Genomic DNA, 12714 nt, shown 5'->3' with positions numbered 1-12714 from the left:
ATCTTATATTTTAAAGATATTATAAAATATTACATGAATATGCATAAATATGATTGACACTGATACCTCGTAGATGAGCCCATTACCCTTGACCCATCCTTAACCTAAATGGAAGACAGGTCCATCAAGGACCTAAGTACCCTCCTATAAATATCAGGTTTTAGCGTATTATTCATTTATTCACTATATTACTTTTCAGCAGCACCCTTAGCTGCTTCTCCCATATATCCTCAGTCTCTGACTTGAGCGTCGGAGGGGTTACGCCGGGACACCCTCACGGCCCCCTTCTAACGGTCTTCTTCGTGATTTCATGCTAAGGACAAATTCGAAGCCTGCGTCTGGACTAGTGACACCTGTTGAAATCGAACCCTAAATTTCTCGCGAGTATCATGCACATGTTATAAAAGTTCATATTAATTAAAATCCATGTCTAACAAATAAAAAACGCATAACACTTATCAATTAGTCTTTTATATGTCCTTCATACGTTAGTCATCTCACCTATTTTTTTATACAAAAGAATATTTCTGAGGCGTTCGATTTTGTTAGTTGAAGAAATTGAAATGTGATTATTGGTTCAAAGTATTTTACTTTTTTCGATAGCATCAATGCAATTTTCAATTTCAGAAAAAATAGTGTTAGAAATAACTCTATATATTTGGAAATATTTTTTCTCTAATTAGTTTAATTTTGTCATAATTAAGAAACAAGAAATAAATAATAATAATAATAATTGTCATAATGTAATATTTATTATGAATGGTGTGCAATCTGCCAAAAACCCAAATGAAGATTTGTTTTAGCTGAAGACTCAACGCACACGTGGATCCCTCAAACAAGTTAGAAGACTCAACGGGCTCTGATCTTTTCTGCGTGTCTCCATGTTTTTCTTGTGAAAAAGATCGAGATCATCCGATCCTCTTCTGCTGCCAGGTACTTGCGCTGTTTTCTCTGTAATCAAAGGTTGTTTGTTCTCTGTTTTTCTGTGTTGTGATCGCCGGTCGATTGTTCTTCCTCTTGAAATGGGTTTTTACTCCTTTGTTGTCTGGTTTTTCTCTCCCATTAGGGCTCCAGGGTCATTAAAGATTTTGTCTTTTGGCCTTCCATTTGCTTTCTTTGCGTTTTGGTTAGTTTTGAATTGATTTTCTCAAATTTTAAAATCATTTTTTTTTTTGGGAATTTGATTGCCTGGGAATGCTAATTTGCACCTTTCTTCTTACATGGACACAATTCGAACTCTGTATCTCGGCGAAGCTATTGCTAACCTCGTAGGCGTGTGCTGATTGTTTATCTGGTGCAAAGAATGTTGAGAATGAAGCTTGTATTTTGAAAATAAGAATCAATTTGGAGGGTTCTTCGTGCTACTCTCCAGGGTGCACAACTTCGATTAATGCATCTGAGCTCTTTTTTTATTTCTTAAAGAAAAGCTATATGGCCACCTACATGCATGTATCCTCTGTATCCTCTTATATGGGTAGATGTTGAGGTCTTAAAAGTGAAACTTAGTATTAAATCAACCATTTCTTGTGGTTATTACTTGTTAAAAATGACTTATTTGTTAGTTTTTTTGTCCTTTTTAGCTCCTTTTCTTGGTTACTCTGGGCCTGTGATTTGTTGTCCGCCAAAGAGTGGATGGGAATTCAGAGAATGAATTCTCAAGTGAGTGGTAGTGGGCAGCAATCTCACGTACGTCATCCATCGGCACGAAAAAGCTCATGGTTTGGCCTCACACTCGATGAAGTGGAAAATCGGTTAGGTGATCTAGGTAAACCATTAGGCCACATGAATCTCGATGAATTGCTTAAAAATGTGTTGACTGCTGAGGCGAGATATTCATCGGGAATGGACCCGAGCAGTAATTCCCCTGCAGCCTCACTGCAGCGCCAAGCAAGCCTGTCCCTTGTGAGGGCATTTCCAGGAAAGACTGTGAATGAGGTGTGGAGGGACATACAACAAGGCTACAAAATGAGGAATTTGGAGAGTATGAGTGGCCAAGAACGAGGGAAGACTCTTGGGGAGACCACTTTGGAAGACTTCTTGGTAAAAGCCGGGATGTGTGTGGCTGATGCTTCCCTCGAAACCGCCATGTCCTTGGATAGTGCATTGATTTCTCACAATTTTCCGACCCAGATAAGGTTGTCTCCTTCTGCCTCAATCGATACATTGTCGGATACTCCAATGCAAGGGAGGAGGAGAGACTCAACAGACCTTGAGAATACAATTGAGAGGAGGCTTAGACGAAAAATTAAGAATAGGGAGTCAGCTGCACGTTCACGAGCAAGAAAGCAGGCAGGATTTTAATTGTAGTATTTTACTTCACATGAATATCTTCATTTTATCTCCAATTTGTGCCAGATTTTGTTTTGAAATATTAATGATGTCGAACAGGCTTATCACGATGAGTTGGTGGGCAAGGTGTCGCGTCTTGAAGAAGAGAATCTGAAGCTTACGAAAGAAAAGGTAAGTAACCTATGTGTCGTGCTAAGTATCCTACCGTGCGAGTGCTATGATGCTTTGTCAGAGTATATCCTAATACCATTATCGCTCTAGTTCTTGGTGAAGCAATAAATTTTGCAATTCAAACGCGTATTTAGTGTAGTAAATGTTGTGTACTTGGACAAATTGGTCTGCTTTAAAATGTCATAACAGTTAATATGTTTAAAAGTTGTGAATGCTTAGTTAGCGCAATAAAAGACAGTGACGGAAACAGAACTGTCATTTTTTGTAGCTTCGAATAGTTTAACGAAGATAATGAGCGCATTTGGATGGAGTAGTTTTTGTGAGGAAACATTTTGTTTTTTTGAGATTGATTTTAATTTTTAAAATGCTTAAGAAAGCCAGTAGTAAAAGTACTGCTTGATAAAGCATCTTTTGGAACTTGGTTCTGTTGTATCTAAACTGGCCCGACATTTGTTGCTGAATATTTGTGGGCTTCTGTTGCTATTTCAGTTGGCATATTAGGAAATAGGAATGGTTAACTAATCAGCAAAATGGTAAAGGCCATTGTTCTTTACAGGCATACTTTTGTCCAATGGGAAATTCGTATTTCTTTGGAAGGAAAAGTATTAGCCATGGTTCAGAAATCTTTGATTAGAATTGTTTGACGAAAGAATCTTGATAAGACCTGTCAGATAGGTTGAAAAAAGTCGAATCGACTCTTCTGTGTATGGGGCATGTTGTGTAATTCAAGCGCTGATGTGCTTTTCTGTGTCTCGTTAGTCATGTTATAGACTTTCAGGGGATACAATCTCTTAAGGATGCCTAACTTTTGGATAGTCACTATTTAATTGGACTTATTTTTCATTTGCGTCAATGTAAAACAAGAAAGCGAAAGTGCACGTGCACTTACGTTTCTCATGTAAACATTGAAGAAGTTAATTGATTTGTGAAGTGTAGTTCATCTGAACTGTGAGTATGATACTGTTTTACTTCAAACAGTTGTCATACTCATGAGTAATTTAGAATTCTTCCCCTCCCAACCCAGTTTGTCAAAGAATACTCTCACGCACTGCTACAGAATAACCTCTGTGGATTCTCGCATAGTTTTGATCAGTCTTGCTTCAGAAGCTTTGTGTCTTTTTTCCGTGGCTTGTCTTGAACAATGTTTTCCCTATTTATTGCTAACATCTCGATTCTTTGTAGTTAATTCCCATATCTAATTCTCGACCAGGGCCAACGTAGTGCATATCAAGTTCAAGGATATTCTTTGTTGGGTATGCTATGTGTGAGGTTTTTTACTTAGTTGAGCAAGTGATCAATGCCTTAGTGAAATCAAGCTTCCGGTCACTCAGATCGATCTGGTTGGCTCTAATGATAGATTGAGTTGGGTCACAACCCACTCAACCTGGAAAATTAAAATATATATAATTAATTTCCCTCCTTTTGTGACCTGTCTCAACCGACCCACATCATGGGGCGGGCCGTCATTGGGTTCCTAATCAAGGCAAATTCTATGGCACATCGGTAGAACTTTTCACTGTGTATTCCCAACCTAATCTAATGACTATTATCCACATGGAGTATTTCTCTCGGAGTAGGATAAAAGAAGCCCCGTAGCAGGAAGGAAGCAAATTTCCTGGTCTGAATCATGACATTGACATGGTTATTTGTTTCTATTGTTGTCAGGAATTTGATGAGATGGCTCGTGATTTTTCCGAACCGAGATACCAGCTCCGAAGAACAAGCTCGATTTGACATAACCCGAGAAGGGAAGGTCGTTTTAGCTCCCCGAACATAGAGTAATATTTTTTTTTTTTGACTTGGGTGATTAGGGTATAGAATTGGTTTTGGCTTCTGATGCAGATGCCCTCTTCTTTGCGTTTATTTTTCTATGTAAATTGAAAGAAAACACGTCTATGTAGGGTCTGTGAACCATCGCCGTGTATGTTATAGGAGATGGGAGAAATTGTCTTGGGAAAGATATGGAATGTTCCTTTTTTTCCCACATGCTGGCACTTGGCAGGCATCGATTCTAAACAAGTAGTGTATATTGTTTGGTTTTTCAACCATCTACCTTTTGGAATAAGTGAAGCGGCTTCACATCACTGGGCCGATTATTATACAATAATTTAATCTAACCATTAGATAATATTTGGATCATATCTCATGGATAGGGTCTAACTAAACCCTAGATTTAATATGTAACACAAATTTTTATTAGGTTGTATGTAAGTCAATTTTGTTAGACGAATTTTTAATTTGATGTGATTCATGTGTAATAAAATTAATATCAGAATTAAATTAAATATTTCCTCGAGGTCTATTTTTGGGTGTGGTGAGATGGGCAAAATTGGAAGGATTGATGCTATGAGAATTTGCTCATCGCAAAAAGTTATCCAGTGAGATTCGGGGGTGAGTCTATGCTCCTCCAGGAGTCATACACCCCACCTTCTGTGATTGACACGTGTCCCATTGTATTATTTTTTAAAATTTCTTTCTCTTATTTTTTTATTGCTTTAATCATAGTTCTTCTTTTATGTTTTCAATGCCCAACCATAGTTAAGTAAAGGCAAGAGAAAATAGGTGGCAGTCTTCATAACACTAAATTAGATTAATTAATGAGCATTTTCTCCCGCTTCTCCACCGAGCATCCTCTTCCCGCCTTCTCGACCGCAGCTGCATCTGTAATTTTGTAATGGAAGGTATACTTTTTGTAGTGTTTTTTTAATGCGTTAACTGTCATTTATTTCATTATTTCTAACACAAATGTTACTTTCCTTTATATATTACTATCTCCATTCATGCATATGAACGAAATATTAACATAATGAAAAATAAAAAAATGAGATTCCAAAATAACACAATATGGAAAGATTGCGTGCATTATATTGGAAATATCTAGCTTTTTTATCTAGGAATATGCAAAAGGGAAGATTTGGCTTTTGATTTTTTTAAAAACTCATTATATATTCCTAATAAAAATATATATAAAATCTGAATAATTATTATTTTTTAAATGATTTGGTTCTTTTGGCTCTAATATTGTGGAGTCATGATATTTAACATCATTAAGTTTTAGCATTTTTATTTGTGCAGGTTCGATACTATGTGTGAATATTAAGAGTAATTTCATGATTTAACAAAATTTTTGACACATTGTCGGGTGCTTAACATTTTTGGATTCAGAATATGACTTCTAGATTTATTTATTTATTTATTATTTGAGTTATATTGTGCAGGTGGATGTTTTATATTGATACTTTTTATCTCTATTATTTTATAGATTGGATGTCAAATGATGAAAATGATGTTAATTGCACTGATGGAGGTGACAAAGCTGAAAGATTTGAGACTGAATGTTGAGAAGAAACTTGATTCTACAATTGAAGAATTTGAGAAAAAGTTAAATGTTGGTCAAACTATTAAAAGTATTGACGATGCATATTTATTATATTGTGAGTATGCACAGACGAAAGGTTTTAGTGCTCGGAAGGGAAAAGAAGCTTATTTCAGTGGTTCTAAAGATCTTTACATGAAAGAATTTGAATGCTCATCCCAAGGAATAAAGGATGAAAAACGGAGTGCAAATAATAATAGACCTGTGTATCAAAATTTAGAAACAAGAACCAATTGTAAGGCAAGACTTAGAATCCGGAGGAAAAAAAATGAAAATTGGAGAGTCACCATTTTTGAGATTGAACATAATCATGAAATGGTTGATGAAAGTCAAAGATATTTGCTGCGATCGGCTTGTAAGGTTTCATATGCTCAAGGTGAAACTTTAAGAGTAATGTCAGAGGCCGGGATAAAACCTTCTAGTGCATTGTCATATATGGAAAAAGAGTCACACGGGGTGGAGAATTTAGGTTTCATTCGAAAAGATGCCTACAATTATCTGAATTATGTGACGAAGGGACACTCGAGGGTTGAAAATGGTGATGCTTTCGAATTGATACAGTATTTTAAAACTAAATCAAATGATGAAGATTTATTTTATTGGGATGTCCAAATGGATGAAAATGGTCATCTGTCTAATTTTTTCTTCAGAGATAGCCGAGCTAGGATTGATTATGAATACTTTGGCGATGTGCTTTCTTTTGATACAACTTATCGTACTAACAAGTATAATTTAATATGCGCTCCTTTTGTCGGCATAAACCATCATATGGATAATGTGATGTTTGGGTTAGCTTTCATGTCTGATGAAACAGAGACTTCATTTAAGTGGTTGTTTAAATCATTTCTTGAATCTATGGGAGGAAAACAACCAGAAACAATTTTTACGAATCAGTGTCAAGCTATGATGAATGCTATTGAATCGGTGTTTCCTTCGTCACAACATCGTCTTTGCCAATGGCACATTTCAAAAAATGCTCTTTCGCATCTGGGTCATTTGAATACCAATCAAGCATTTAAGGGTATGTTTATGAAGTGTATGCAATCTTGTGACTCTGAAGAAGAATTTGAGGGAGTGTGGACAAAAATGATTCATGATTTTGCTCTTGAAAACCATTCGTGGCTAAGGGGAATGTACAAAATACGACGTAAATGGTCAACATCATTCCATAATTATAGATTTTGTGCTGGACTTAAGGCTACCTCTAGAAGTGAATGCACAAACTCTATTTTGAAAGATGGTGGAAAGAAAACTTTTACTCTTTTTGAATTTGTAAAGAGATTCCAAGAAATTCAAAAACGTTGGCGAATAAAAGAGAGTGAAGAAGACTACAAGTGTCGACATAAATTTCCTGCAATTTTGGTGAAAAATCAGTCATTGCTACGACATGCCGCATATGTTTACACACTTGAAGTCTACAAAATATTTGAAAAAGAATTGGTGAATTCTTTAGACATTGAGTTTGATAGTCTGCCTTCTTTCATGGGCAATCCACTTGAGTTTGCTATAAGATCACTTGGACAATCAACTAGGATTCGAAACGTCACACTAGATGTTGAAACTAATGAAATCAAATGCACTTATCATTATTTTGAGACTGTTGGAGTGTTGTGTAGGCATGTTTTGATTGTTCTAAAATTTATGAATGTGCATGAGATACCGGAGAAATACATAAAGATGCGATGGATGAAAACAATTCGAAATAGAGTACAATGTGGTGAAAATTTTGGTATGGAAAGTCGGATGTCATGTACAAAAATAAAATGATGAGACTTTGTTACGATCTTATCACAAAAAGTACGGTTCATGTTGATGCGAAAAAATTGATTAGAAGAGGGCTTCAAAGTCTTTCGACAGAGTTGAATTCCATGCTTGAGAACTTGAAAGTAAATGATGAAAATGTTGGTGAAGATGATCGTCAAAGAAATCAAACAGTCATCCGTGATCCTGCTTTTGTTAGATCAAAGGGAATAAATAACTCTAGTATGCGAAGCCATTGGGTTTCCAAAGAGAAGAAAAGGAAAGGTAATATTTATATCCAAATTTAACATTTTAGTTATATTGTTGTTTTAAATGATACTTTTTCTTTATATATAGAAAGAACAACTAAAAATATGATGGGTAGAGTTGAAAAGATTCATCATGCAAGAGATGGACCTTCACTTGGAGGAACAAACACTCATCCATCGTAATCTTCTCAAAATGGAGCTCAAGAAATGCCTCCTCTTCATTTGCCATTTCAATTATCTTGTCCAACATTAAATTCGGTAATCAATATTGTGAGTGAAAAATATATATGTTGTTTGATTATATAATTAAATATATTGATATTACTCACATAATACTTACAAAGGAGCATGAACATGGATTACATAACAACTTAAGTGGATTGACTCCAAATCTGATGCAATATTTATGTCATAACATTCTACATGTTTGTACCTTGTTTTAAATGTATATGGACACTACTATTATATAAAACATAAAGTCTTTAACTATTATAAATTGGGTGTATTTTTTTACAGGATAATTGAAGACCTCAAAGTTCTGGACATCTTTTGAAGATTTTGAATGACATTGCTTAAATATGTTTTTGCTCAAATATTGCAATGAAAACATAATGCTACTCATCTATTGGTTGGAAAATATGAGTAGATCTTATGTGAGACCGTCTCACGGATCTTAATCTGTGAGACGGGTCAACCCTACCCATATTCACAATAAAGAGTAGTACTTTTAGCTTAAAAAGTAATACTTTTTCATGGATTACCCAAATAGAGATCCGTCTCACAAAATACGACCCGTGAGACCGTCTCACACAAGTTTTCGTCGGAAAATATATATTTTTTTTATGATGATTGTTTCATGTTTGAATTTTAGTATCATTTACATCGTTTTTTTAGTATCATGATGTAGTTTTTTGTGCATTATAAGGAGTTCAAATTTAATTTTAGTAAATATAAATTTTTTATAATATTTAAATTTTATCATATAAAGTCCTAAACTTTTAATTGAATCACTCAAAATTGAGTTTTTCAATTTTATACGGTAAGAAAAAAGTCAAATAATAAATAAATAATAAAATAAAAAAATAAGAAATATTTTCAAAAATAAAAANGAAATAAAAAAAAAAAAAACAAAGCAATACAAAACCAGAAAGAGAAAGTTAAAAAATAATATAGTAGGACACATGTCAGTAAAAAGGAGATGGTGTGTATGACTCCTGGAGCAGCATAGACTCACCCGAGATTCGGACTACAACTTTATAGTGCTCTTTATTACGTGGCGCAAATTTATTGGGTCTAATAACCAATCTGACGACGTGGCTAAAGATCCAACTGCAAAATAGGAGAGATTGGAATTTGACTCGGTAAAAAGTAAAACCTAATCGTGCGGTGGAAAGTCCGAGAAAAGCGAATCTATCGGATAATTATTCCTTTTTTATTTATTTAATTTTTATTTTTTTTTTATTTAAACTTTTGGAATTCGGAGAAGAATTTTCTACGGCCAACGGGTGAAATTTGCGCGCTGGAGAGGTTCATATACTTATGTATTATTATTATTATACATAGCTAGGGTTCCAAAGATTGGAGTCGTTGGTTCGCTATGAGGAAGAAGCTCGACACTCGTTTTCCGGCGGTGAGTACTCTGCGCCTGTTCCCATTTTTTCCCCATTTATTCATGCACGTGGATTTGATTTTATTGTTGAAAATTTTGGAGCAGTTTCGTGATTCATGTTTGTGTGGCAATACATGAGGAAACAAACGGACGTGTTTTGTTGTCTGGTTAAAGTATTTCGTTTCCTTTATTTGTGACTGAAATTGAGCCTGAGGTGAGTCTTCTGTTGAAAGTTTATGATGTTGTATTACTTGTGTGGCTGACTGTTCTGAATTATATAGGGAGCTTATTAAAGCTTGTGAGAGTTAGGGTTGGTGTGGCAATTTTTAGTACACAGGGAAAAGGTGAAAGGAAAATTTGGGTGTTTGGTTGATTAGTTTAGCGTTTTTTTATTTTTTAACATTTGAATGGCGTTGTTTACCAGAAAAATTACCAAGGTAGCGACAGCATGCGGCCTATTTTTGGGGTACTCAATTCTTTTTACTCAATTGACATAAATATACATGTGAATTGTGAAGAACATCGACTTTGGGTTCAGGAGGTGGTGTTTACAGTTGTTTGGCTCGGTCCTGTGTGGCATAAAAAACGCTTTCTTTAATTATGTTTCGCAACAGTTTCTAATATTGCAATCAAGATTGGTTGACTTGATTTTCAGATTTTATTTTGACTTATCTGTCATCTTATTATTTTCCAAACAGCCTGATTTGATTGGTTTTTAGTGCCTTACTGATTATAATTTTCACGTATCAACGAAAATGAGCTTTTCGCATGTTTTACAGCCACATCTTTTGTGCTGTTATGCAATTAAGAAACATATTAGTCTTTTACATAAGAAGCGTCTACAATAATTGAGGTCGATCTAAGTTTTTTCTGCTTGAATATATATGCTTGACTTTGTTGTGCATTTATCTGGCAAAATTCATGGCGCATTAACCATTTATTGAATATTGACTTGTGAACTGGATCTGGTTAGTTACAAGGAAAATCAGTATTGAGAAATTTGCCCCCATTTTTTATAATCAAGGCAACTACCCCTGCATTAGTTACTTTTTCTAGTCATTTAATTGAAAGGTTTTCTTTCAGGCTCGTATTAAAAAGATTATGCAAGCCGATGAGGACGTGGGGAAGATTGCTATGGCTGTACCACTTTTAGTTTGTAAGTAATTTCGATAGTTTGTTGGTGATTGTTAATTTTGAATTCGAATTGTTGAGAACTTTTAACTATTTTGGAACTTGTCAGATTAGTTGCTCTTTTCTGCTTACATCTTCTAATTATGCATGTGCAGCAAAAGCTCTGGAATTATTTCTGCAAGACTTGTGTGATCGAACTTATGAGATTACCCTGAAAAGAGGAGCAAAAACTGTTAATTCTTTGCATCTGTGAGTTTCTTCTTGAAATTTGGTTTGGAAGCAGTTCCTGCATATTTGTGCATTTATTTGTGATGATCATTTTCCGACAATTGACTTTCACTTGCAGGAAGCAATGCGTGCAGACTTTTAATGTGTTTGACTTCCTGAAGGACACTGTCAGTAAGGTTCCTGATTTAGGCGGCTCAGATGCTGCTACCGAGGATCGGTCGGCTACAAAGAGAAGGTTTGGGAAACTGGAGGAAATTTGTTATCTTACAATAAGGAAAAATACTTACAGAAATTTGTAATTTTTATGATTTATTCATGCAGAAAGGTTTTAGAAGATGAAGAACATGGCAATGATGATGAGTCCAAAAGGATACACGTGGTAAGATGGTTTATGTTTTGTCATGAGTTTTGGCACCAACAGTATATTAACACGGCTTTTAATAAAAGTTGGTTGCGGAAAGAATAATTCAAGCACTATTTGTTTTTTTGGGAAAGAAATTATCCTTAGACTTTTTAATTGAGAAGATATCTTTATCTTTTTCAATGCTCTGTGATCGCTGCGTTTGCCATTATATCCAATCATCAACCCGTTGGTTGCAGCTGTAGCTTAGAAATAGTATATAAGATATACCTATGATTGCCTTGCAAAGAGATGATTTTTCCTAGTTCATTCATACGAGTAGATGAATATAGCTGTCAATAATGTTTTAACAACGAGTTTTAAACTAATGATAGTTTGATGAGTTTTTACTTGAAAATTGTTGATGCTTATTAAACATGGGTGGCTATTTTCTTGCAGCCTGAAACTGGTAACACCAGCAGTAGTGGAAGAGGTAGGGGCAGGGGTAGGGGTCGAGGTAGGGGTAGACGTAGTTGCACGCTTGTAAAGGAATCAATCGGTCAGCATGAAAAAATTGAGGATGATCCTAACATGTTTCACCAGAATGGTGAGAATCAAGAAGAAAATCTCAGAAAGGACGATAATGTTGCAGGTTCTGCAGAATCAAAACCTATAGTTGAAAAGAGTTCCGAGAGATTTGTTAGGAATTTTGACCTAAATATTGACTTAAATGTGACCGGTGACTCCACCCCAAAACTAGCTGGAGTGCCTCCTGACTCTTCAACCAAGCCAACACCTTACTTAAAAACTGAAGAAATTCCTGGTTGGTCCCTGGATGACATGAAACAGATGGCTATTGATCCTATTCAACTTACTAATCTAAATGGGACAATTGATGAGGAAGACGAAGATTATGATGAAGAAGGATGAAGGCATCACAGCCATGGTCTTGCCTTTTTCCTGTATATCTCACAACTTGGTAGCTTTTTTTGCACAATTAGAATGGTTACTTGTATATACATATGTCCATTAAGGACGTGGCATGATAACAACAGATCTCCTCTCGAGAACCCAACTTTTGGTAGTTTTCACCTGCTGATAGTTCATTAGGATGTTAGGAGATACTGAATTAGATTAGAAATGCGATAGTTTGGGCTTTTCAGCGGTAGCTTTTCTATTCAGTTGGGTTTTGTACAAATGTAAGGATGCCTAACATCACTCTCTTTTTAAGAACCTGGAAAAATCACTGTTACTGCCCATCTCTTTAGTTTTATTCCAACGTTCAGCTATGCATATACACGCTAGTGAATAAATTTTACAATTTTATATTTATGTATTATACGGATACATACAATTATCATGCATCACCTGTTTGATTCTATCTGGACTCCAAAAGAGTTTCTCTATTAATGGGACTGTACGTACACAGGTCATCTTTCTTGTATTTGATTTAGTAAACGAACCGACTCGATTCTCGAAAAGTTTATAATTTTTTGTTCGAAGGGTCGAGTTTGAGTTCGGCTCGAAAGATTTGAACATGTTCGCGAGTTATTTGTGTTAT

General features: G+C 35.3%; 3 protein-coding genes and 2 long non-coding RNA genes across 8 annotated transcripts; 4 read left to right on the top strand and 1 right to left on the bottom strand.

Moving 5' to 3' along the window:
• Nucleotides 1-773: 773 nt before the first annotated feature.
• Nucleotides 774-4458, top strand: LOC140969894 (ABSCISIC ACID-INSENSITIVE 5-like protein 2). 3 transcript variants are annotated; one of them, XM_073431414.1, is made up of 4 exons: nucleotides 774-933; nucleotides 1581-2289; nucleotides 2389-2460; nucleotides 4126-4458. In XM_073431414.1, the coding sequence occupies exons 2-4, from the start codon at nucleotides 1633-1635 to the stop codon at nucleotides 4192-4194; spliced, it is 798 nt and encodes a 265-aa protein (XP_073287515.1). In that variant the 5' UTR covers nucleotides 774-933; nucleotides 1581-1632; the 3' UTR covers nucleotides 4195-4458. The 3 variants fall into 3 exon arrangements, with proteins under 3 accessions (XP_073287515.1, XP_073287513.1, XP_073287514.1); XM_073431412.1 differs by lacking the exon at nucleotides 4126-4458 and having other exon boundaries at nucleotides 2389-3897; XM_073431413.1 differs by lacking the exon at nucleotides 4126-4458 and having other exon boundaries at nucleotides 801-963; nucleotides 2389-3903.
• On the bottom strand, nucleotides 2791-9167 carry LOC140969895 (uncharacterized). The gene is made up of 2 exons (XR_012174026.1): nucleotides 9099-9167; nucleotides 2791-4857 (listed from the first exon to the last, which is right to left on the bottom strand). It is a non-coding gene; the product is annotated as an uncharacterized lncRNA (long non-coding RNA).
• Nucleotides 4843-7542, top strand: LOC140969897 (protein FAR1-RELATED SEQUENCE 5-like). The gene is made up of 3 exons (XM_073431415.1): nucleotides 4843-5141; nucleotides 5723-7448; nucleotides 7493-7542. The coding sequence occupies exons 2-3, from the start codon at nucleotides 5735-5737 to the stop codon at nucleotides 7540-7542; spliced, it is 1764 nt and encodes a 587-aa protein (XP_073287516.1). The 5' UTR covers nucleotides 4843-5141; nucleotides 5723-5734.
• On the top strand, nucleotides 7600-8493 carry LOC140969896 (uncharacterized). Its single transcript, XR_012174027.1, has 4 exons — nucleotides 7600-7861; nucleotides 7934-8115; nucleotides 8190-8270; nucleotides 8362-8493. It is a non-coding gene; the product is annotated as an uncharacterized lncRNA (long non-coding RNA).
• Nucleotides 9168-9219: 52 nt separating the features above from the next.
• On the top strand, nucleotides 9220-12405 carry LOC140969893 (uncharacterized). 2 transcript variants are annotated; one of them, XM_073431411.1, is made up of 7 exons: nucleotides 9351-9475; nucleotides 9560-9798; nucleotides 10538-10610; nucleotides 10741-10834; nucleotides 10932-11048; nucleotides 11135-11192; nucleotides 11613-12405. In XM_073431411.1, the coding sequence occupies exons 3-7, from the start codon at nucleotides 10556-10558 to the stop codon at nucleotides 12081-12083; spliced, it is 795 nt and encodes a 264-aa protein (XP_073287512.1). In that variant the 5' UTR covers nucleotides 9351-9475; nucleotides 9560-9798; nucleotides 10538-10555; the 3' UTR covers nucleotides 12084-12405. The 2 variants fall into 2 exon arrangements, with proteins under 2 accessions (XP_073287510.1, XP_073287512.1); XM_073431409.1 differs by lacking the exon at nucleotides 9560-9798 and having other exon boundaries at nucleotides 9220-9475.
• Nucleotides 12406-12714: the final 309 nt, after the last annotated feature.

The sequence above is a fragment of the Primulina huaijiensis genome, unplaced genomic scaffold (assembly GCF_012295235.1).
Source record: "Primulina huaijiensis isolate GDHJ02 unplaced genomic scaffold, ASM1229523v2 scaffold43021, whole genome shotgun sequence".
NCBI lineage: Eukaryota > Viridiplantae > Streptophyta > Magnoliopsida > Lamiales > Gesneriaceae > Primulina > Primulina huaijiensis.
The sequence above is the reverse complement of the archived record's forward strand: the minus strand, read 5'-3'. Positions and strand labels throughout refer to the sequence as shown.

Excerpts from the sequence above, each read along its gene's own strand:
- LOC140969894 (XM_073431413.1), top strand. The coding sequence starts at position 1,633 with ATGGGAATTCAGAGAATGAATTCTCAAGTGAGTGGTAGTGGGCAGCAA. Across the intron at positions 2,290-2,388 it reads GTTCACGAGCAAGAAAGCAG|GCTTATCACGATGAGTTGGT; the intron begins GCAGGATTTTAA and ends GATGTCGAACAG.
- LOC140969897 (XM_073431415.1), top strand. The coding sequence starts at position 5,735 with ATGATGAAAATGATGTTAATTGCACTGATGGAGGTGACAAAGCTGAAA. Across the intron at positions 7,449-7,492 it reads TGAGACTGTTGGAGTGTTGT|ATACCGGAGAAATACATAAA; the intron begins GTAGGCATGTTT and ends AATGTGCATGAG.
- LOC140969893 (XM_073431409.1), top strand. The coding sequence starts at position 9,443 with ATGAGGAAGAAGCTCGACACTCGTTTTCCGGCG. Across the intron at positions 10,611-10,740 it reads GGCTGTACCACTTTTAGTTT|CAAAAGCTCTGGAATTATTT; the intron begins GTAAGTAATTTC and ends ATGCATGTGCAG. Across the intron at positions 11,049-11,134 it reads CGGTCGGCTACAAAGAGAAG|AAAGGTTTTAGAAGATGAAG; the intron begins GTTTGGGAAACT and ends TTATTCATGCAG.